This window comes from Lethenteron reissneri, chromosome 33, assembly GCF_015708825.2.
Source record: "Lethenteron reissneri isolate LAM-NWPU_2019-01 chromosome 33, ASM1570882v1, whole genome shotgun sequence".
In the NCBI taxonomy this organism is placed as follows: Eukaryota; Metazoa; Chordata; class Hyperoartia; order Petromyzontiformes; family Petromyzontidae; genus Lethenteron; species Lethenteron reissneri.
In genome coordinates this window covers 4,154,550-4,179,776 of record NC_083811.1, presented here as the reverse complement: position 1 = coordinate 4,179,776, position 25,227 = coordinate 4,154,550, and the positions used below count along the sequence as shown (strand labels likewise).

Genomic DNA, 25,227 nt, shown 5'->3' with positions numbered 1-25,227 from the left:
GGTGATGTTCACACACCGAACCAGGTACTCATTTCAGGTTCAGCCGACATATGGGAAGCCCGGGACCGGTTCAGATAATCGTCTACTGGTGTTGGCCGTGAGCGGGAATCGAACTCGGGTCGCCGGCTTCGTAGTGCTGCGCGCTAACCGCTACACACACACACGTGTACACACACACATGCACACGCGCGTACCGACACACAGGTGCGCACGCGCGTTCCCCACACACACGTGCACACGCGCGTGTACACGTGCGCAGTACCCACACACACGCGCGCGCACACACACGTGCAACACGTGCACACACACACACGTGCACCACGCGTGCGCGCGCGCGTACCCACACACACGCGCGCGCACACACACACGTGCACGCGCACACACACGCGCGCACACACACGTGCACACGCGCGTACCCACACACGCGCGTACCCACACACGCGCGCGCGCACACACACACACACGTGCATCACGCGTGCAACACGCGTGCGCACACACGTACACGTGCACCACGTGCAGCACACGCGCAGGTGCAACGCGCGCGCGCACCTTATCTGCGGGGATGCCAGTCGGCAGCGTGAGCTCCTTGACGCTGGGGAAGTCGGGCAGGAGGGTGCCGAGCTTGGAGCGCGGCGAGTAGGCGACCGCCTGCTTGGGCGCCTCCTTCTTGGCCGTGTCGCCCAGCCCCGCGGCGCCCTTCTTCGAGTACATGACGTCGTAGTAGGCCGAAGACTCTTTCACGGCGATCCCGTAGTAGTGGTACCTGCGGCGTGAGTGCGTGAGTGTGCGCGTGAGTGAGTGTGTGTGCGTGAGTGCGTGTGTGGGTGAGTGTGTGTGAGTGTGTGTGCGTGTGTGCGTGTGCGTGAGTGCGTGCGTGTGCGCGTGAGTGAGTGCGTGCGTGAGTGCGCGTGAGTGAATGCGTGTGTGTGTGAGTGCGTGTGTGTGTGCGTGAGTGCGTGTGTGTGTGTGTGAGTGCGTGTGTGTGTGCGTGAGTGCGTGTGTGTGTGCGTGAGTGCGTGTGTACGTGAATGCATGAATGTGTACGTGTGTGTGCGTGAGTGTGTACGTGCGTGAGTGTGTGTGTGCGTGTGTGTGTATGAGCGCGTGTGTGTGTGTGCGCGAGTGCGTGTGTGTACGTGTGTGTGTGTGCGTGAGTGTGTGCGTGAGTGGGTGTGTACGTGAATGCACGAGTGTGTGCGTGCACGTAAGTGTGAGTGAGTGTGCGTGAGTGAGTGAGTCCGTGTGTGAATGTGTGCGTGAGTGGGGAGCGGTAGTGTAGCGGTTAGTACACTGCGCTACGAACCTGCCAACCCAGTGACGATTATCTGACCCGGTGCTGGGCCTCCCCTGGGTCGACTCAGCCTAAAATCATTACCTGGTGTGAGCTTTCCGATTCAAATATTTTAGTTGGGGGAGGGGAGGGGCTTTCTGAGTTCCAAGTCGATTCTGTGTAATCAGGGTGAGAACTCGAGATGCCAGAGTCTCACGTGCGAGGGTGAGTGACACACGGGTCGCCAGAAATAAATAAACATCAAGCACAGCGATGAAGCGAACTAATGTCGGTGCAAAAAAAATACAAAAACAACTGCCCGTGTCAACGTGAGAAATGGAGGGGACAAACAACACTGCACGGTTTTAAGTCGTCGGCAGATGTTTCGCTGGTTTTCTTGACGTTCTCAAATTGTAAATGTTGCGGAGTTACTCTCTCCGGCACACCGGTGTGCTGAAGCAGGTCACTAAATTGCCACTGTTTTGTTTTACGTGACAACATCAGACCCCCCCCCCCCTAAAATATGACGTCACAAAGCTTTGCCCCCCCCCCCAAAAAAAAAACCATGCTTCAAATCGCTTTAAACTATTGTTATTGTAGTGCGTATTTAATGTGGCGCTGCACTCTGATGTTGTAGGAGTCAACATTTATTAAAACGTCTATTTAATTAAGTAGAACGCTGTTGTCTATATTTATCTAAAGTTGCGCATTTTGATGCGACGTCACATTTCTCAACCCCCCCCCTCGTCAACCATCGTCACAAATGACTGACCCCCCCCCCGCCCCAGGTGCGTGACGTCATTTATGGACGTCCCCTTGACGACCACGCCGTAAGAGAAGAGGAGGAGGAGGAGAACGCGAGGGGTTATAGTCGAGGCGACGACTCACTTGGACTGTCCCCGCGTGCCCAGCCGTCGAGTGGTGAGCTGTGGGAACTGCTGGCGAATGATCTGCGGAGTGAAGGGGACACGCAACGTGATCACGGTCAGCCGGGCGCTCTGAGACCGGGGTTGGTGGATCGCACAAAGAGATCGTGGGGTTGTTTTTGTTTGTTTGTTCTTTTCGTGGAACGTACAGGGATCGGAGTTTGTGAATCAGCAGGGGATTGAGGGTTGGCCGATAATAGAGAAATGAGAGTTGATGGATGGTGAAGAGATTGGGGTGGGCAGATCATGGACACACTTAAGCGGTTGTGCTTTCGCTAAGTTGTCCCCACCTGAAGAAGGTCGCTTGTGTTGCGCTCGAAACGTCGTGATTTAATTTATTTAAATTTTTTTACCTACGTGACTTTACCGAAAAAACCAAAGAGTATGAATCCTTGCAGTCACGAAAACTTCACATATAGAATTAGATCATGGAGAGATGAGAGTTGGTGGATGGTGAAGAGATTGGGGTGGGCAGATCATGGAGAGATGAGATTTGGTGCATCATGGGAAACATCAGAATGGGTGGATTAGGAAGTGGTCGAGGTTTGGCGGATCATGTAAACATCAGAGTTGGTGGATAATGAAGAGATCGGGGTTGATTAGGATGATGACAACATTGTTGATGACAACGATGATGACGTTGATGACGACGACAACGATGACGGCCACAATTACAACGATGACCGTGATGATGACGACGATGATGATGGTGATGACGGTCACAATTACAACGATGACGGTGACGATGACGACGACGATGACGATGGTGATGACGGCCACAATCACAACGATGACGGTGACGATGAACGACGACATGATATGGTGTGACGGCCACAATTACAACGATGACGTTGACCGATGGACGACGACTAGGACTAGTGATGGTGCTTGACAGGCCACAATTACAACGATTGACGATGATGACGACGATGACGATGATGGACGATGATGATGGGATTGACGGCCACAAATACAACGATGACGGTGGACGATGACGACGAACGTGACGACGTGCGACATTGATGATGGTGGGGGGGGGGGATGACGGCCACAATACAACGATGACGGTGACTATAGACGACGATGATGACGATGATGATGGTGAGCGGGCCACAATTAACAACGATGACGGTGGTGCGATGACGGACACGATGATGACGCGATGATGATGGTCGATGACGGCCACAATTACAATGATGACGGTTTGACGATGAAGACGTCCACAATTACAACACCGATGAACGTGATGATGACCCAGACGACGATGATGATGGTGATGACGGCCACAGATTACAACGATGACGGTGGATGATGACGACGATGATGGACGATTGACGGGCACAATTACAACCGCTGACGTTGTGACGATGACGACGGCCACAATTACAACGATGACCGTGATGATGACGACGACGATGATGATGGTGATGACGGCCACAATTACAACGATGACGGTGACGATGACGACGATGATGACGATGATGATGGTGATGACGGCCACAATTACAACGATGACGGTGACGATGACGACGGCCACAATTACAACGATGACCGTGATGATGACGACGACGATGATGATTGTGATGACGGCCACAATTACAACGATGACGGTGATGATGACGACGATGACGATGACGGTGACGACGGCCACAATTACAACGATGACGGTGACGATGACGACGACGATGACGATGATGATGACGGCCACAATTACAACGATGACCGTGATGATGACGACGACGACGACGATGATGACGATGGTGATGACGGCCACAATTACAACGATGACGGTGACGATGACGACGATGATGACGATGACGGTGACGATGGCCACAATTACAACGATGACGGTGACAATGACGACGACGGCCACAATTACAACGACGATGTCGACGACGCTGATGTGTCCACCTTGCCGAAACTGGCGGCGTTGACGGGCTGCGTGTCGTTCTTCTCGCAGAAGTCGAGGTAGTGCATGTAGAGCGCGCTGCGCGGGATGCACACCCCCTCGGCGATCTCATAGTTGTCCTCCAGCCTGGCACAGCACAAAGACAAAGACCAGCACCGCACCGTGTAGCCTCAGTAGACTGTTGGGGCAAGTGCTGTTTTGCGAGTAGTATCTATGAGGGTGGGAACGGCACACGAACAGGGGGGTGGGTGACCAGCACCACCCCTGCCCGGCTTTGCCCATTGGATGATGTTTACACATCGCACCAAGTACTTATTAAAGGCTGAGTCGCCCTAGGGGAGTCCCAGGACCAGTTCGGATAATCGTCACCGGTGTTGGCCGTGAGCGGGAATCGAACTCGGGTCGCCAGGTTTGTAGCGCAGCGTGCTAACCGCTACACCACCGCTCCCCATAAACACACCAGCACACAGACACGCAACCACGCAGACGCATCATCACACCGTCACACAGAAACAACCACACAGAAACACATCCACGTTGTAATTCCCTGCTTTCCTCTCTTTTCCCAAGCTCGTATAATAACCCTGTTCATTAAAATAAAACAAAACACGTGTTCACGTTGGTAGGGCCGCTTGTTGATGTTCGCTTTCCATTCAGGGGCCTTTGCTCAGCAACTTTGTTTAGAGAAAAAAACCATCTAAATCAAAACCACCCCTATATGCTTGCTTATGTTCACGAGATGCGCAAATTGAAACATCAATTAATTGCGCCATGCCCGTTGGCTAATTGCAAGCAGCGAATTGTAAAGGGATAAACACGTGGCGTGGTGGGGAGTGGCCAGACAGCGTAGCCTTCTTACGAGAATTAATTCGTGGGGGGTTGTGAAGGGAGCGACGTGGGGGGGGGGGGGGTGAACGATGGGTGGGCTCAAGTACACACACATACACACACAACACCCCCTTTGCTCTGAAGTGGCCAGGTGGGTCCCCAGGGTCAGAGAAACGCAGAGTCGGCGCCGCTGGGAGCCTGGGTTCGAATCTTCGCTGCGGCGGCTCAACCGTGGTGATGAGTCGGGGTTCTCAAGTGCAGAGAGTTGATGGTATCAGCCCGGTCGCAAACAATGCCTTCGTAGAAACCCCTATTGTTACAAAGCGACCAGATAGACGTTTTGGCGATTAAACCTGATTCTCATTTTCTGTGAGTTTGACGGTCTTAGCCCTGGCGTCAATGACCGCACAGCAACTAAATAATATTATGTTTTAGGCAAAATTGCAATTTTGAGAATTAAAGAGACGAACATTTCCCTGCAGGAGGGTACGTGGGGAGAGAGTTCAGCGGTCGATACGTGTGGCGATAACAACACCCCAATATCATTTAAAAGGGATATCTGACTACCGGTGTGTTTGAGAGTAAATCTACTCCCTGCTGTTCAAACTCCCAGAGTGAATCCACTCTGCAACACACTGGTGGGCTGAAGCTGTCACTAATTGGCGCGCGTTGTTTGCGTGACAAACCTTGCCGCCCGTGTCGGGTGGTGGAGGGTTACGGCACATTCATACTTACGCGATCTAACCCAAAAAAACCTTCAGGATTAATATTCATAACAATTACGCAAAAAGGAAAATAATTGCCAGCCCCTCTTCGTGAGCCAGTTAGTCAATCGGCAGGCTTGCCTGGGGCCGGTGTAACATGTGGCTACCCTCATTTCTTCCGAGACGTCTGACCGGCAGTGGAAGAGTAGGCCAAAACACCCTCCTTAGACGGTCGCTCTCTCGAGCTCCCTCTGTCGTGGAGGCCCATCCGTCAGCGGGGTCTTGAGCAACAAAATTGCAGGGCTGCGCCTGTCTAACTTGCAGCCCTTTGCCAATCCACTGCTGGATGAATACCTCCCGATGCCGTGTCGGTCATGGCGGGGGGGGGGGTTGTTTGACTATACTTCACCATTCATAAATATCGAGCAACTCCGAATGGCGTGCGAGGAGGCAGTGTGGCACGCACCACCGCCTTTGTCTCCCCGGTAACGGGGCACTCACCTACCGCGCACGCTACAGATACGCACAGCGCTCTCGCCACTGATGTTAGCCGTGACCGGCGATCGAACCCACAGGTGGACGCGCAGGTTGCGGTGCGCATTGCGCTAAGCACCACACCACGATCGCTTCCCAATACAAATCCAATAGCCGCCATTCGCGATTAAGTGACGGTGACGTCACCGCGGCGCCTGTGCCAGGCTAGGTGCTCTTTAAGGCGACGTGAAGTGTCCAAGGCTCCGCTGCTGACAGGAAGTCTCGGGACAGACCCTGCAGGTGCCGTGGGTCGGCTGACTGAGATGACCGGTAGATGCACTACCAGCTTGTACCCTCCTATTGTGCCAGGCTAGGTGCAGGAGGAGGTCTCGGGACAGACCCAGCAGGTGCCGTGGGTCGGCTGACTGAGATGACCGGTAGATGTACCACCAGCTGTGCCCGCTACTGTGCCAGGCTAGGTGCAGGAGTAGGTCTCGAGACAGACCCAGCAGGTGCCGTGGGTCGGCTGACTGAGATGACTGGTCGATGCACCACCAGCTGTACCCCCTACTGTGCCAGGCTAGGTGCAGGAGGAGGTCTCGGGACAGACCCAGCAGGTGCCACGGGTTGGCTGACTGAGATGACCGGTAGATGCACCACCAGCTTGTACCCCCATATTGTGCCAGGCTAGGTGCAGGAGGTCTCGGGACAGACCCAGCAGGTGCCATGGGTTGGCTGACTGAGATGACCGGTAGATGCACCACCAGCGGTGCCCGCTACTGTGCCAGACTAGGTGCAGGAGGAGGTCACGGGACAGACCCAGCAGGTGCCACGGGTTGGCTGACTGAGATGATCGGTAGATGCACCACCAGCTTGTTACCCCCCTACTGTGCCATCTCCCACACAGATACACACACGTACATATATAAAGACAATGATGCCCCGTATAGCCTCTTGGCAGACTGTTGGGGCAGGTGCTCTCGGCGGGCACCTATGAACGCAGCCGCCGTGCGATGCGAGCTTCGCCCGAGTCGGGGGGTGCGCCCTGGGTGAGTCACGTGACCCCCCTGGGTTGGAGGGGGGTTAAGAAATAAAGAGCCCGCCACCCTCATTTAATTGGCATCCTCCAATTAAGCTCGTTACGTGCTCACGACAAAAGGGCGACGAAGGAAGGGGACGAGGCGCAGGGGGGTGGGTGGGGGGGGGGCGGCGCGTTCGTCATCTGCGCGGTGGAAGAGGAGCGCAGAAAGCTATGCGAACGATGCAGGCGGCCACCGGTCCTCATCAACAGCCACCCATTCATTCACGCCACGTCATTGTGTGTGTGCGCGTGTCTCCGTCTCGACGTGTGTGTGTGTCTGTCTGTGTGTGTGTCTGTCTGTGTGCGTGTGTGTCTGTGTGCGTGTGTGTCTGTCTGTGTGTGTGTGTGTGTCTGTGTGCGTGTGTGTCTGTCTGTGTGCGTGTGTGTCTGTGTGCGTGCGTGTGTGTCTGTGTGTGTGTCTGTCTGTGTGTGTGTCTGTGTGCGTGTGTGTCTGTCTGTGTGCGTGTGTGTCTGTGTGCGTGGTGTTGGCAAGCCGTGCTCCCTCTCGTGTGCTGTTCCGGCCTTCACAGGTGCTGCTCGCAAACAGCACTTGCCCCAACGGTCTGTTGAGGCTATACGGGGGATCTTTGTCTTTGTGCGTGGTGTGGGGAGCGGTAGCGTTATCGCGGCGTCCCAAGTTCGATTCCTGGGCCTCCCCTAGGTCGACTCAGCCTCAAATGTGTACCTGATGCGGTGTGTAAACATCGCCACTGGGGAGACAAAGACGGCCGAGCGTGGCATTGGCCACTCATCCCGTTGTGTGCCGTGACGGCCTTCATAGGTGCTGCTCGCTAACAGCACTTGCCCAACAGCAGTCTGTTGAGGCCATACGGGGTGTCCTTGTATGTGGGGAGCGGTAGTGTCGTGGTTAGCGCGACACTGCGCTACGAATCCGGCCACCCGCAATTCGATCCCCGCTCATGGCCAACACCGCTGACGATTATATTAACCGGTCTTGGCCCCTCCTCGAGGTCGACTCGGCCTCAAATGAGTGCCTGGTGCAGTGTGTAGTAAACATCGGGACTGCGGAGTGAAAGCCGGCCAGGTGTAATGTTGGCTACCCCCCCACCTCCTCGTGTACCATGTGGGCACTCTTGCCACGAATTGGGGCGCTTGTTCCAGGCTAGTTGCACATTGCGATTCACTTTCACTACACCACCGCCACCACCACTACGGTCCACCACCGCCAAACCCACCCCCTCGTGTGCAGACTGTAGGGGCAAGTGCTGCCAGCGAGTAGCACCTATGAAGGCCGAAACGGCACACGAGGGGGTGGGTGGCCAACACCACGCCCGACCTCCTTTGTCTCCCCAGTGGGGCTGCCGACCTCGGAGAGACCCCATGACCGGTTCAGATAATCATCGTTGGTGTTGGCCGGGAGCGGGAATCGAACTCGGGTCGCCGGATTCGGGATTTGTAGCGCAGCGCAGCGCTGACCGCTACACTACCGCTCCCCACGACCGCCAACACCCGACACATTACTCGACCATCATTACCCCTACCCTAAACAACAACAACAAACAAACAACAACGACAACAATGGCCTGCCCTACCAAAAAAAAACCAGGACAAACCTCATCACCAGGGATATTTTTTTGTTTTTTAAACCGAGCGAGCGACAAAGCGCACACACAGACGAGAGATATGAGTACTCTTAGTTCTTTCGGTAAAGTCACGTAGGTAAAAAATGAAATTAAAATTATTAAAAAATATATATTTTTAAAACATCACGACGTTTCGGAGGCAACACAAGCTTCCGTCTTCAGGTGAAACTGTCACAGCAAAATATCTGTATCAAGTGACAGTTTCACCTGAAGACGGAAGCTTGTCTTGCCTCCGAAACGTCGTGATTTTTATTTTTTATATTTTTTATTTTTTATTAATTTTAATTTAATTTTTTACCTACGTGACTTTACCGAAAGAACTAAGAGTATGAATCCTTGCAGTCACGAAAGCTTCAAATCTAGAATGAGATATATGAGACCTGTGCGAGGTGGGGGGGAGGGGAGGGAGCGGTTTTGGGTTTTGGCGAAGCGGCCACGAGCGGCACGTGCTTCCAGGGGACAACACCACAACGCCGCCGCCGTCGGAGTTGGGGTGGGGTGCCTGGTGGTGGTGGTGAGGGGGGGGCTTCATTCCTGACACTAAAACGCCGCTGTGGCTCTGAGAGTCCTCAACATTCACCCCGCCGCGACTAATGAGAGACCTCGGCAAAACAATCGCCTCTTCGCAATAGGCCAAGTGGCTCCATCTCCCTCCGTCCTCCCTCCACCATCCTCCTCCTACTCCCCTTACTCCCGTCTGGGTCCTCTTAACTCCTTGAGGCCAGCCACCTGCCAGCCACCATGCATCGATCTCCCCTTCGGAAGTCGGGTCGGCTGGCGAGAGGCGCTAATTTGATGGCGAGGTGCGATCTCGTCTGCTGCTGCTGCTGCGGGAGGGGGGCGAGACGAGACAGAGGGAAATCCGGACCCGTTCAATGATTCCTCACCCCCCCCCGTCTCTCTCTCTCTTCTACAGCCCGACTTTCTCAGCTCTTCCTACCGACTCGTCACCGAGCTCCCCCCCCCCCCCCCCCTACTGCTCATCCGCACGCCCGCGTCCATTCCCAAGTCGCCCACAGTGACCACTCCTGCCCGCTGCCGATACCCATCCCATCAATTGACATTCTTCTGAACAGGGCCAATCGCTTTGCCTCTTTCTACGCACCTGGGTTCGCCGGTTACTTTGTGTTTTTTTCTTCCTGCGGAGCGCTCGCTAACAGCACTTGCCCCGACAGTCCGTTAAGGCGATACGGCGTTGGGAGGGGGGTCTTTGCATTTATCTTCGTAGTGTGGGCTGCGTTGGCTGGGCCAGCCACCGCATGGCCTGACACGAGGGGGATGAACAGGCGCGGCACGGGCTGTGAGAAGAGATGGAGCTGATGCGGTTCGGGCGCATGTGGAGCTGAGTGGACTTCATATTCTTGGTTCTTTCGGTAAAGTCACGTCGAAGGGAAATAATAAAATTATAAAAAATAAAACATAATAAAATTCTCACGACGTTTCGGCCACAACACAAGCAGCCGTCCTCAGGTGAATAAACAGAGCTGTCGGAAAGACAGCGTCCCCAATGGCAGCTCTGTTTCTTCACCTGAGGACGGCTGCTTGCGTTGTGGCCGAAACGTCGTGAGAATTTTATTTTATTATGTTTTATTTTTTATTATTTTATCATTTCCCTTTTACGTGACTTTACCGAACGAACCAAGACTATGAATCCCTGCAGTCACGAAAGCTTTAAATCGAAACTGAGTGGACTTGTGGTCAGCAACGCTTCAGGACGGCCTCTTCGGCATGGCCCAAGCAAACAGAGTCGCCGCGCCTTCTCGATGCGATGAATCGATCCGAATTCGCGGTGGGAGGGGGGGGGCGATGTCACCATTTGTGATCTCTATTGTCCCTATTCTTTTCCCATCCCGCTTAGTATTTGTGGGGGTTTTTATTTAAATTCGGAGTTACTCACCACTGCAGGGTAGCGGGAGTGGAGTGCGGCTTGGAGGCACGGCTGTTATCTTTCTCGTCATCTGAGAGACGATGGCGAGACAAAGACGGGGGGGGGGGAGATTGTGACACGCGCGCAGTCATCATGGAGATGGTCATCAACATTTAAAAAAGGGGACGTCGAGAGAGAGAGAGACGAACACACGTAGAGGACGAGGCAAAACACGGAGAGACAGGGTCACACACAAAGACACAGGCAACAACAACAGAGAGGGACACACACTCACCGACAGAGATGTGGATAGACATGGAGAGATGGAGGCATGCAGACCCACAAAGACACACCAACACAGAGACAGACTGCTAGACACACAGACACAGAGAGAGAGAGAGACAGCCAGACACAAAGTTGTGCCTGTGCATAGACACACATAAGTATACATAGACAAACACAAAGACACACACACACGAATCAGCGTAGAGGTCCACAGTCACACTGAGTGAGGGTGCTCAGGCGCTAATCTCTGTGTGTGGTGGCCTGGGTGGCGTGCGTGTGAGCGACTTTGTGGGTGGCGTTTGCGTGTGTGTGTTAGTGAGTTCACGTGTGTGTGTGTGTTACTGTGTGTGTGTTAGTGAGTTTGTGTGTGTGTTACTGTGTGTGTTAGTGAGTTCGTGTGTGTGTGTGTTACTGTGTGTGTGTTACTGTGTGTGTGTTAGTGAGTGTGTGTGTGTGTTAGTGAGTTCATGTGTGTGTGTTACTGTGTGTGTGTGTTATTGAGTTCGTGTGTGTGTGTGTTAGCGAGTTCGTGTGTGTGTGTTAGTGAGTTAGTGTGTGTGTGTTACTGTGTGTGTGTTACTGTGTGTTAGTGAGTGTGTGTTACTGAGTTCGCGTGTGTGTGTGTTACTGAGTGCGTGTGTGTGTGTTTTTAGTGAATGTGTGTGTGTGTTTTAGTGATTAGTGTGTGTTAGTGAGTGTGTGTGTTAGTGAGTTAGTGTGTGTGTGTTAGTGATTAGTGTGTGTGTTAGTGAGTTCATGTGCGTGTGTTACTGAGTTCGTGTGTGTGTTACTGAGTGCGTGTGTACGTTCGTGTGTATATGGGGAGCGGTGGTGTAGTGGTTAGCGCGCTGCGTGACGAACCCGGCGACCCGGTTCGATTCCCGCTCACGGTCAATACCAGTGACGATTATCTGAACGGGGCCTTCCCTAGGTTGACTCAGCCTAAAATTAGTACCTGGGGAGACAAAGGCGGCCGCGCGTGCTCCTGGACACTTACACCGTGCCGACCTTCGGAGGTGCTCGCTTACAGCACTTGCCTCAGCAGTCTGCCCAGGCTATACGGGGGATCTTTGTCTTTATGTGAAGGAGGTGAATATCTGACACCAGTCCTGGGCCTCCTACCGAATGTCCACTCAGACGTAGGCACATTCAGACACGTCTTTATCTTTGTTTGTACTTCAAGGGGAGCGGTGGCGCTGTGGTTTTGCGCGATGTTTCTACAAACCCAGTCGCCCGAGTTCCAACCCGCTCACGTGTTTTGCATTGCGTGTCGTTCGTGTGTCTGTACGTATGTGACCTGTGGTGAAGTTGGCGCAGTAGGGGGGCACAGGTGGTGCATGGGGCCAGTCATCTCAGTCAGTCGACCCGTGGCACCTGCTGGGTCTGCCCCGTGACCTCCTCCTGCCGGCGGGCGTTGGACACTTCACGTGGTCTTAAAGTGCACATAGCCTGGCACAAGAGCCGCGGTGGCGTCAACGCCACTTAGTGGCGGTTGTTTGTTTGTTGTTGTTGTTGTTTGTGCGCGCACTCACGCTCCTCCTCGTTGGAGAGGGACCCGAGGGGGCTGTGCTCGGGGGGGTACCTCCCCTTGCCCTCGCTCTCGCTCAGACACCGCTCGATCCAGCTCTCTGGCGCGTGCAGAGACAGAGACACAGAGACAGAGAGACAGAGAAACAGAGAGACAGGGAGACAGACAGAGAGAGACAGAGAGACAGAGACAGAGAGAGAGAGAGACAGAGAGACAGAGAGACAGACAGAGAGAGACAGACAGAGAGAGAGACAGAGACACAGAGAGACAGGGAGACAGACAGAAAGACAGATAGACAGGGAGACAGACAGACAGAGAGACAGACAGAGAGACAGACAGACAGAGAGACAGACAGAGAGACAGACAGAGAGATAGAGAGACAGAGAGACAGACAGACAGACAGAGAGACAGAGAGACAGAGAGACAGACAGAGAGGCAGAGAGAGAGAGACAGAGAGGCAGAGAGAGAGAGAGAGACAGAGAGACAGAGAGAGAGAGACAGAGAAAGACAGACAGACAGAGAGACAGACAGACAGAGAGACAGAGACACAGAGACACAGAGAGAGACAGACACAGACAGAGAGACAGACAGAGAGAGAGAGAGAGACCGAACAGGGCACAATCAACTCAAGTGGACTCACAATGAACACTCTTTGCAAGGTAGGTAATGTCGCACGTGCTTAGAACAAGTTTTACTGGCTGGCTGTCTGGCTGGAGGGAGGGACGGACAGGTCAGTCATGTCCAAAGGACTTAAAATATAATAAATAAGCAGGCGATTGTGCCTCCTTCCTATAAATGTCCCTCCATATAAACAATGCTGCAATGATACAGGGTGCTTCAAAAATATGTTAACACTTCTGAGGATTTGCAACAATAAACACAAGAAGTGTCGTGCCTCCGGGCTCTGTTGACCGCCTGGAGAAGATTCCAGGCACGCGTGGACAATGATGGCGAACAAGTGGAGACTTTTTGACTATTTGAAGCAAGTTTGTTGCATGTTGGGAAGTATGCTAAACACTTCGAACAGACACACACATATTGACACATTTCCCTTTTTAAATCCTTTATATTAAGTTCGCTTGCTTGCTTAGGACCGTGCAAATCTTTCGGTCGTTTTTTAACCCACTTCCCGTGATCCAATCGAGCTGACATTTTCCACACAAACTCGTTGTGCGTGACAAATTTTACACTTTTTAGGACAAAAATATTATTTTTAATTACCAATTGCTTAATGGTGCAATGCAATCATCTGACCCATAGGTGGCAGCCATCTCAAGCCAGAGGACGAGAGGACTCTAGCCGCCACGCATATAAAGGATTTATAGTGAAAAACTTTGTTTTTACGGGTTATACTTATTATATATATAAATGGCCGCGGAAGCGTGCCTACATTTCCGCCACCGACGCACCACATCCAGCCTAGACGCCGCTGTGACTCTTTCTCCTCTTCGTGTGCCACACATTTCAGTCTACCAACGACTCGAAACATATTCAGTGAGAAATGAAGCCCCCTGGAGTCAATTTTTTTTTTTGAAATCCCCCGAAAAGGGAACTTAAGATTTAGTTTCGTAACGTCGTCAACTCGGAGCCGTTCTCTGCCTCCGGGTGGTGCACTGCTTACTGCGAATGTCGCAGACAGAGTGTTTCTATGCGGTGGTAAGCGTGGGATGGAACACATTTCCGTGGGAAACACTCAAGCGATGGGAGAGCAATTTTATAGATTCCTATGGCAGGGGGCCGGTACATTTCGGAGGACAACCAGAATGGACCTCTGTCCAAAATAGTACTGATTTTAACTACCCCAGATAGATGATAAGCGAATTGACCACCTCATCGAAATTTGAAATCGCGCCTCTCCGACCGGGAAGCCGAAACAATATAGCAACGAATTAAAAATAAGTGCGAACAATAACGTTTAATATCAAATATAAATTTCGATTTAAAGCTTTCGTGACTGCAGGGATTCATCTTCTTGGTTATTTCTGTAAAGTCACGTAGAAGGGAAATAATAAAATAATAAAAATAAAACATAATAAAGTCACGTAGAAGGGAAATAATAAAATAATAAAAATAAAACATCATTAAATTGTATTTTATGTTTTATTTTTATTATTTCCCTTCTACGTGACTTTACCGAAAGAACCAAGAAGATAAAATATAAACTTCATATAAGGTACGGGGCTTGGGCCGCTTTCTATCAACTTTTGCGTCACACTCCGCGCGAGGCGAATTACTCGGTCCACAGGCTCAAACCCACGTGGCACTTGAGGCTGGGCCCGTGCCCACGTGAGTGCCACCAATGGACGTCAGCGCCGTCATATTGACGGCCCAGAATTCGAAAAGGCCCCTTTCAGAATGCGTCTCGTAATGAGTGTACACGCTCGCGACTAGATCTGAGACGATATAGTCAGCGTTCTAGACTTTCTGTAGCACCATGGGTCGTGTAGCATCAGTCAAAGCACTCGTCGTGTTTCACGCTGGCGATGGTGACGCGTATCGCACCACCCCGTGACTTTTCACCGCTTCATGAATACTTGGGGGCGTGACGATTCGTCGATTAATATTCGATTACTTAAGGGTCGAAACGAGCGAGTAAAAAAAAGTCGAAATTAATAAGCAGACGTCTCACGTATCTATCTCTCCACATAAAACATATACTGGTATTAATTCAAAATCAGAATAATTATACTGGAGGAATCCGATAAGCTTTCAAGCTCTTTTTCACAGATGTCCATTGGAACGGGTCAGAAAGTTGCAACAGCAAACAATCCAAAAGCACGAGAGCAGTGGAAAGTATAGAAAAGGTAAACAGATCACTTTTAAATATACAAATAAAACTAAACAATGTTTATCTCATCAGGTAGAGCCCACTGAACTATACGCTTATTTTTCAGAAGCGACCTGACCACAAATGAAAGCTCAATGAAGTGGCTTATCACGTGGACATTTATAGCAGCGAAATAATCTAAATGTACTGTCTTCTGGGAGTGCATAATATCAACAGCTTTGGCTCAGTGCAAGCAAAACTCTGGACCGGTTTCGACATTAAGTGTCTCATCAGCAGTGTCGGGATTGTTGGATTCAATTCTGGTGAATTGCTGATTTTTTCTCTACGACAGAGATCCCATTTCGACGCAAAATTATACACTACATAATGCAATACAATAGTAAAATGTTAACGTTATTTATATACTCGGCAAGGACGCTAATTATTATTTTGAGTTATGTAAAACAGTAGACTTTGTAAAATTCACGTATGCTGTCTGTAACGAGCTCACGTAGACCATTTTACAGGTTTCTTTGTAGAAAAAAATAGCGTGAATTAATACATATTTTGGTATTTAACCTGGTCATTAATATTGCACTACAACATTGCATTGTGAAAACGCTTACTTGTACACAACGGACACCTCGAACAATAATATCGTAATGATAATTGCGTGAAAATTATAACCATATGCTGGCTGATGTCACACGGTGGCTATTGTAAACAACGAGCGCACACGTGAGACGGGAGAAAGAAAACGATCCAGACGATGAATAAACACGACGATAATCAATTTAAAGGAATGCATTTGGTGATGATGCTGCGTTGGCAGCGGTGGACAAGTACAATTTAACAACAACAACAACAACTGTAACGCGTTCGTCAATAACGCTCACTGTGTGTGGCTTCAAAATGGAAAAAATACCTAGGTGACATTTTGGTGAAGGTCCTTCATCATCGCTTTTATCTAATAGGAAACGTTTCAGCCAATGGCTCTTCGTCGTTTTTTTACGTGCTAGGAAGCACCGCATTTGACTGAAACGTCGCCTTTTATGTATTTTACTTAAATTTTAAGGCCACAGTGTTATATTCCCGCCACATTTAGACTCAACATGCGTTTAGAGTATTTGGCGGTGATACATTTCCACGTGATAAGCTACTCCGTTGAGCTATCATTTGCGACCAGGTCGCTTCTGAAAAAGACCTATTTAGCTGAGTAGTGGGCCTTAGCTGGTAAAATAAAAAAAACATAGATTCATAGTTTTTGATTCATCAGGTGAATGTGATGACGTCACTTTTTGGCAAGGGTATCCCCAACGATTGTGACGTCACTTCCGCCCACTTAAACGGCCGCGGCCAGTGTGGTAGACGGACGGCGGCCATTATGAGGCGAGCGTTTGTCGTGGTAACATTTAATCGCGTTCTTTTTTTAAACTCATGACGTATTCAAACTATGAGTCGGTTAAGTAGATACGTATAGTTACGTTGTGTTTATTGTGTGTTATATTCTAATATTTCAGATTTAGTTACCGTATCATCGAGCAGACCGAGGCTAATTTTTAGGCACTTAAAGAACCATTAGAAAGCTCGAACTTTTGCCGAAATAAACACATTTAAGTGTAACGAAAAATGTTTAAGCCGGTTTTGTTCTAGCCTTGTGTCAGTGTTTAATCTGACCTTTAATTGTGTTGGTATTCTTTTTGTTTGTGTGTCTACGAGTTACTCAGACGTGGGTGATTTGGGTTAGAGGTGGTGTGAGTTTAGAGGTTTGCACTATATTTTTGTAAGGTATGCTTACTTTAAAAAAATAATAAACTGCTTAATTAAAACTATGAATAGAGCATATTGAATTGTGGAATGATGGGTTCACTGTCCGGCACTGCCCAAGAGGTAGACGGAGAATCAACTCTGCAGAAAGATTTTAAATAAAATAAAATTGTATTTTGTTTCTAACTTCGTGACTTAACCGAAACAACCAAAAAGTATGGAGTCCTGCAGTCACGAAAGCTTCAAATCAAGAAAGATTTTAAAATAATTCGTTTGAAAATCGGATCGATGTTGAAAAATATAAATAATAAAATTGGCTGTATCACAATTATGAGACCCAAGGCAGGTAAGGGGCCTCTTTCATGAGAACATTTTGCACTTTAGGCAAATATATTAATAAATAGTAAGAGACAATAATTGCTAACTTCACAATTTGCCTAGGTATTGCACGTATTAAAGGCCCATGTGGTGGAATGTGAAGTTATTTAAGAAGCTATTTGAGTGAAGCATTTTACATCTCGGGGAATGTTTTTTTTTAATGTTGTAATTGGTAGGTGAAATTGGTAGATTGCAGATTGGCATATTATGAACGAGGCAATTCATTCGCCATTTAATGATGCCAGTGTATCATATACTCAATCAGGCCACGGTTCAACCCAAGAAGCATGTCCATTAACCCCAAGAAAACATATCCGTGCTCAGCAAAGGCAGGTGAGCAAATAGCGCTCTTCCTACACGGAGTCTGTGAGATGAAAATTCAGATTCATCGCAGGTACCGTACGCACCTCTGTACAGTATATGTGAGATTGCAGATTAAGAGCCACATTTAGAGGTCTCATATGCAAGATTTAGAAAGTGATACAAATCCAGCAACCTATTGAGGATAACTGCCACGTGGAAGCTCCTCGTAAGGATGCATTGGATGTTTTTTTTTATGTCGGCTGCAAATGTTTTACTTGTGTGCATGTATAACTCAATCTCAAGTTTAATGCCATGAAGCATCGAACTCTTAGTTTTTTTTAGTAAAGCCACGTAGGTAAAAAAATAAAATAAAATTAATAAAAGTAAAAATAGAAATAAAATAATGACTTGATACAGTAAATCTGGCTGTGACGGTCCCACCTGATGACGGAGACTTGTGTTGCCTCCGAAACGTCGTGATTTATTATTATATTTTATTTCTATTATTACTTTTATTAATTTTATTTTTTACCTATACGTGACTTTACCGAAAAAACCTAAGAGTATGAATCCTTGCAGTCACGAAAGCTTCAAATCTAGACTGAAGCATCGTGCTAATTATTGAAAACTGTACCGCAGATATTATTTCTGATTGTTATATCTTTTGTCAATTCCAATTGTAAGAAAATAGTTAATCAGCATAATATTGAAAGTAAACTCGAGGTTATTGCTTTTAGGAAAGACTTGGAGCAACGACAATGTTTAACGGATACATATTTACGTATGTTTACCTTTTTTCTAAACGATTAAAAAACTTAGAAGACAAGAGAAACCTCCTTGGGGCAGTGGAATTACCACGAATAAATCATTGGGATGTTGAGGACTGATAACCATAGTGGTTTAACGACGCTGTTGGTCGGACATTTCTGTTAATTGCTCGAACTTTTTCGGTAAAAAAAAACCCCTGAATACAACACATCTGGCAATCGTCTCAATCTTTCAAGCATGAACATTTCAGGTTTTTACTCTCGAATTTGAGATGTCTCTTCGTTGACTGAAGCGTTTCAGGGTTTTCAGGTCAATTGCCCGGATCGTTTTTGGAGTGTTCCTATTGTTGTACGAATAGTCCTCGACTTACGAACGGGTTCGGTTCCCAAACCCCATTCGTAAGTCGACCTGTTCGTAAGCCGGGTGTTCGTAAGTCGACGAATATCTTACATATAGACGATTATGACTGGAAGGCTGATATAAATTCTACTCACGTTTTAGGAGGACTAGCCACATCGAACCTCGATAATCACCACTGAGTGATGTGAATTCTAATGATATTCCAGAAGGGCTAGAAAGCTCAAATTTTGCACGGACAGCTTATAAATACAAAACTTAGAAAACGAACATCGAACTAAAAAAACCCGCAGGGCGCGTGCGTTGCTTGATCCAACGTATCGGGCAGACTCAGCCGAAAGTCGTTCTAAGTCTCGCGCTCAACGCCTGCACGCATACGAGCCCCGCCAGTGTGACGCCATAGCTGATAGAAAGTGGTGGTGGGGGCCCGTGAAACGTGGTTCCAACGTGGTTCCAAAGTGGTTCCAACGTGGTTCCAAAGTGGTTCCAACGTGGTTCCAAAGTGGTTCCAACATGGTTCCAAAGTGGTTCCAACGTGGTTCCAACGTGGTTCCACAGTGGTTCCAACGTGGTTCCAACGTGGTTCCAACGTGGTTCCAAAGTGGTTCCAACGTGGTTCCAACGTGGTTCCAAAGTGGTTCCAACGTGGTTCCAAAGTGGTTCCAACATGGTTCCAAAGTGGTTCCAACGTGGTTCCAACGTGGTTCCAAAGTGGTTCCAACGTGCTTCCAAAGTGCTTCCAAAGTGGTTCCAACGTGCTTCCAAAGTGGTTCCAACGTGCTTCTAACGTGGTTCCAACGTGGTTCCACAGTGGTTCCAACGTGCTTCTAACGTGGTTCCAACGTGGTTCCACAGTGGTTCCAACGTGCGTAAAGTGCCTCAATCTTCCAGCACCCTCTCCCTTCTTCCTTCGCCTCCCCTCGCCCGCCCCCTCCTCTCTACCCCCTCCACCTCCCCATGCCCCTCACTGCCCCCCCTCCCTCCACCGTCAACAGCCCTCTCGGGCGTAAGACGGAGGGGTGTGTTCATTGTTGAGAAAAGGTCGCCCCTTTTGTGAGCAGCCGCGTTCGCGGCCAAACCTCTCCCAACAACACACGCAGACACCAAAGACAAAGACCCCCCGTATAGCCTTAACCGACTGGTGGGGCAAGTGCTGTTAGCGAGCACCCTATGAAGGCCGGCACGGCACGCGAGGGGTGTGGGTGGCCGGCGGCGATGTTTACACACCGCACCAGGTACTCGTTTGAGGCTGAGTCAACCTAGAGGAGGCCCGGGTTCGGTTTAAATATTCGCCACTGGTGTTGGCCGTGAGCGGTAATCGAACTCTGGTCGCCACACACTGACGCGCACACACAGCAGACTCGTGCACACACAAACCTCGCACAGGGTCACGCACTCACGGAAACTCAAAGCGACAAGAAGCTCTTTCAGAACTCGTGTGCGTGCAACAGCTCACGCAAGTCACGTAAACTCAAGGACAAAAACATACAAAGACAAAGATCCCCCGTATAGCCTTAACAGACTGTCGGGGAAAGTGCTGTGAGCAACGACGAATTTGGTGGCAAGAACCATGCCCGGCCACCTTTGCCTCCCTCGTGTCGTTGCTTACATACCCGTACTAGGTACGTACTCATTTAAGGCGGAGTTTACTTAGGGGAGGCCCACGAGCGGGAATAGAACGCGTAGTTGCAGTGTGCAAACTGCTCTCCCCATACACAAACTTGTCTTGCACACGTACAAACAAACTCCGACACATCAGTGCACACAATGAACGCACACAACACACACACACAACACACACCACAACACACAACACACGCCCACAACACACACACACAACACACGCCCACAACACACAACACACGAACACAACACACACACAACACACCACACAACACACGCCCACAACACACACACACAACACACGCCCACAACACACAACACACAAACACAACACACCAACACACACACACAACACACACACACCACACACACAACACACACACAACACACACACAACACACACACACAACACACACAACATACACACACAACACACACACAACACACACACAACACACACAACACACAAACACAACACAACACACACACAACACACACACACAACACACACACACAACACACACAACATACACACACAACACACACAACATACACACACAATCCCCCGGTATAGCCTGACCAGACTGTTGGCACAAGTGCCGTCAGCGAGTAGCAACCTACACACCGCACACAGCTACTCATTTGAGGCTGAGTCGACCTAGGGGGAGGCCCTGGACCCGAATCAGATAATCGTCACCGGTGTTGGTGGCCGTGAGCGGGAATCGAACTCGGGCAGCCGGGTTTGTGGCGCTGCGCACTAACCGCTGCACCACCGCTCCCCACACAAATCAATGCGCTCGCACCGATACCGACACAACCGCAGTTCGCCACGAAGTGACGACCACGTCGCCACGGCGCCACGGCGCATGCGTTGTATGTAGAACTTCTTTCGCACCGTACGTAGCCAAGCGTGCATACTGTCATACGACCTGGAGGGAGGGGGTGATCTGTCGTCTCGCGGTGGCGCGTTCGTCGTTTGCTGCAGAGGTTCGCGGTTCGAATTCCAGCGTCAGCCCTCGTTGCTGGCGACGGCGCCACGGTGGCTATTGATTCTCTCTTCAACACACCGGTGGGCTAAAGAAGTGAATTATTTTGTCCCTTGAAAAACGTGACACATTTTTTACTATTTGGCCGTGTCGGGTGGTGGAGGGTTACGACACATTTATAAATAACGCGAAGTGACCCAAAAACTTATATTATTAATAATATTGGTCGCGAAAGCCTACGTGTTAAATTGGCTAGGAGATGTTGACTACCTCGCATGGTACACAGGAGGTCGTGGGTTCGATTCCGACGCCTGTATATTTGGGGTTTGCGTGTGTCTCTCTCTCTCCCCGTGGTCGCGTGGATTTTTCTCCGGGTCCTCCGGTATTTTCCCCCTCCACGTTTAGAATCGACGTTCACGAGTTTAGAGTGTTTGGTTGTTGTAAATGTCCACGCGATGAGCCACTTCGTTGAGCTGTCATTTGTGGCCTGGTCGCTTGCGACAAAGAGCTCTACGTAGCTCAGTGGACCTTACCTGGTAAAATAACTTTAAAAAATAGTTTATGGTTTTAGTATCGCGAGTGTATCAATCGTAAACATTATGCGTCGTTTGCTGCGTCACAGAGGACATTAAAGACCCCCTGGCGTAATCCGCAAGCGTCAAGACAATTGCGTGCCGGCGTCACGGTGAAAATTGGACAACATTTCAAAAGTTACCCGCAAAGATCTTCATTTGAAATGAGCAATAATGAATTAGAACATTAGCATTCACCAATGCCCACACACGAATTCAGACAAAAACCTCCCCCTATATCGCATTTAACAGACTGTTGGGGCAAGTGCTGTTAGCGAGCAGCACCTACGAAGGCCGGCACGGCACACGAGGGGGTGGGTGGCCAGCACCACGCGCGGCCGCCTTTGTCTCCCCCAGTGGCGATGTTTACCCACCGCACCAGGTCGACCTAGGGGAGGTACTATGACCGGTTCAAATAACCGTCACCGGTGTTGGCCGTGAGCGGGCAATCGAACTCGGGTCGCCGGGTTCGTAGCGCAGCGTAGCGCTGACTGCTACACTACCGCTCCCCCACTAAGGCCGACACAGACACACACACAGATACACACACAGACGAGCAAAAACTTCGCAGGGCAGTGGCGGTAGCTATCGGGTGTGCATGCGGTGCACGTGCGCGCCGGGGTCCACGGGCCCGGAGGACAAACGGGGGGGGGGGGGGGGGGCACGTTGCATCGAGGGGGTTGATGGGGCCATTTCATTCCTTGCATCGGGGTCCATGCCAACCACGCCACTGCCTCGGGGCGAGTTGTAACTCAGCCTTATTAGACCCCCGAGACTAACGTGTTCAATAAACACGTGTACTTAACCCCCCTCTTCCTACTCCTTCGACTCCTTCACCCCCAATCATTCGCACACTGCTAAGTTCTCCTGCCGGAGGCGATGTTTGGTTTGTCTGTGCGCGTGTTGTGTGTGTGGGGAGCGGTGGTGGAGCGGTTAGCGCTACGATGCGCTGTGAACCCCGGCGAGCCGGGTTCGATTCCCGCTCACGGCCAACACCGGTGATTATTATCTGAACCGGTCGTGGGCCTCCCCTAGGTCGACTCAGCCTCAAATGAGTACCCGGTGTGGTGTGTAAACATCGCCACTGAGGAGACAATGGCGGTCGGGCGTTGTGCTGGCCACCCACCCCCTCGTGTACCGTTCGGCACCTTCATAGGTGCTCGCAAACAGCACTTGCCCCTACAGTCCGTTGAGGCTATACGAGGGATTTTGTCTTTTGTGGGTCTCAATGAATGCAACGGGGTTGAGCGGTGGCGCAGTGGTTAGCGCACTGCACTCAGTGTTACTCTCGAGCACGGCTACCATCAGTGGCTGAGCGATATCAGAATCACCAACCCACAATGACCGGCGTGGTGAAGTATGGTCAAAGGACCCCTCCCCCCCCCATGATCGACAGGACGGGGGAAAAGTTTTCATCTAGCAGTGCACAGGTCTTGACACCGCTGTAAATGTAACTCAGTTGGTAGATATATGCAAGTCTGATCTGAAACCCCATCTCTTTAAAGTGGCCTTCCCTCTCTTTAAAGTGGCCTTCCCTCTTGAGTTTGGTCGCTTGCCTGGTTCTGTTTTTGTTTCCTGCTTTTCATTAATTATAATTACTATTGCTGGTGGAAACTCCGCAGTTCTTTGACGGGAGTAAGTTTATCCTCAAGACAAAATCTCTTGAGTTTCTACAAAGCAAAGTGATGGTGATAATGATTGATTGCTGCTGCTGACGATGATGATTATTACGGGTGGATAATGACCGATTAAAAAAATGACGATTGTTCAATTGATGATGACGATCATCATCGACGAAAAGATGATCGCGTAGATCTCAGTCGACCTCTAACGAACTCGCACCCCGGTTTGAAGCTTTCGTGACTGCAAGGATTCATACTCTTAGGTTTTTTCGGTAAAGTCACGTAGGTAAAACTAGTAAATCTAGCTGTGACGGTCCCACCTGATGACGGAGACTTGTGTGTTGCCTCCGAAACGTCGTGATTTATCATTTTTATTTTTTATTTCTATGATTATTTCTATTGTTTTTATTTATATTATTTATTTTTACCTACGTGGCTTTACCGAAAAAAAACCTAAGAGTATAGCACCCCGGTGGTTGTGAGCCTCACGTTCGTCACGACCCACTGCTCGGGACAAGTTTTCAAAGCGATTCGGTCGCGAATGAGTGAAACTGAGCTTCGGTGACCCTTGTGGGAGGGGTTGGATGAGGGGGGGGGGTCATGATGAGGTCACGTGCCCGGCTTATAATGCACCAACGCTTTCATTGAAAAAAAAACCCATAAAAGTTGTTGCGTCCGCGTGTGTAAAGTTTAGTTTTGACCAAACCCGGTAACTACAAAGCGTTCGTCACCCTTCCTGACGACGACCGCCTGTGTTGCGATCGAAACGTCGTAGTTTTTGGTTATTTTCTTTGAACCTATCTACGTGACTTTACCGAAAGACCCAAAGAATATAAACTAATGAGAAGTGAAGACACTGATGGCGCATCTCACGATTAAACACCACCAACAACAACAACAGACACCACCACCGTCTCTGCCACCGCAACCAACACAGCCACGCGTTAAACCGCCACCCGCGCCCACCACAAAGACAAAGATCCCCCGTATAGCCCCGACAAGCTGCAGCAGCAAGTGCTGTTAGCGAGCACACCGGCCGTTCCATGACTTCCTACGTCGTCATCATGGTCACGACGATGTTCGCCAAATTCCCAGCTCTCATCCCAACGCCCCCATCACCATCGTCTCGATCATTCGTCTCCACGCCCCATTTCACCACCACAGCTACCGCCGCCGTCATCGCCGCCACCCCCCCCCACCGCCTTTGTATCCCCCCCCTCCTCCTCCTCTCTCAGCGGGGCAACTGGCAGCGATGGGGGGCGGGGGGGGCTGAAGGATTGAACTCAACTAAACCTCGCCGCATCCAGGCGCGTCTCCCCCTCCCTCTTCCTCTCTCTCCCTCTCTCCCTCCCTCCACCACTTTCTCGTTCTGTCTCTCTCCTCGGCCCCGGGGGGTGGGGTGGGGGGGTTGGTGGAACACGCATTGATCGTGGAAGCAACAAGAAGCGCGCAAGACACCCGTGTGTGAACGACTGAGATGAGCACATCCGTTGTAGGACACACTGACAAAATTGCATCTGATGAGCTCACGGGATATGTCACCCGGGTATAAGTGCGGGCGTTTTTCTCAGGGCAACTCAGTTCCACGGCCAAAAAGTAAGAAAAAAG

The 25,227-nt window shown here is 50.2% G+C and overlaps 1 protein-coding gene across 1 annotated transcript in view; it reads right to left on the bottom strand.

The window, feature by feature from the left end:
* Nucleotides 1-25,227, bottom strand: part of RFX4 (regulatory factor X4) — a 69,442-nt gene that overhangs the window by 30,261 nt on the left and 13,954 nt on the right. The window contains exons 2-6 of the mRNA XM_061564337.1: nt 12,481-12,576; nt 10,694-10,754; nt 4,108-4,231; nt 2,159-2,220; nt 550-763 (exon numbers count right to left, since the gene is read on the bottom strand). Coding sequence (XP_061420321.1) covers nt 550-763; nt 2,159-2,220; nt 4,108-4,231; nt 10,694-10,754; nt 12,481-12,576 — 557 coding nt within the window. The remainder of the gene's footprint in view (nt 1-549; nt 764-2,158; nt 2,221-4,107; nt 4,232-10,693; nt 10,755-12,480; nt 12,577-25,227) is intronic.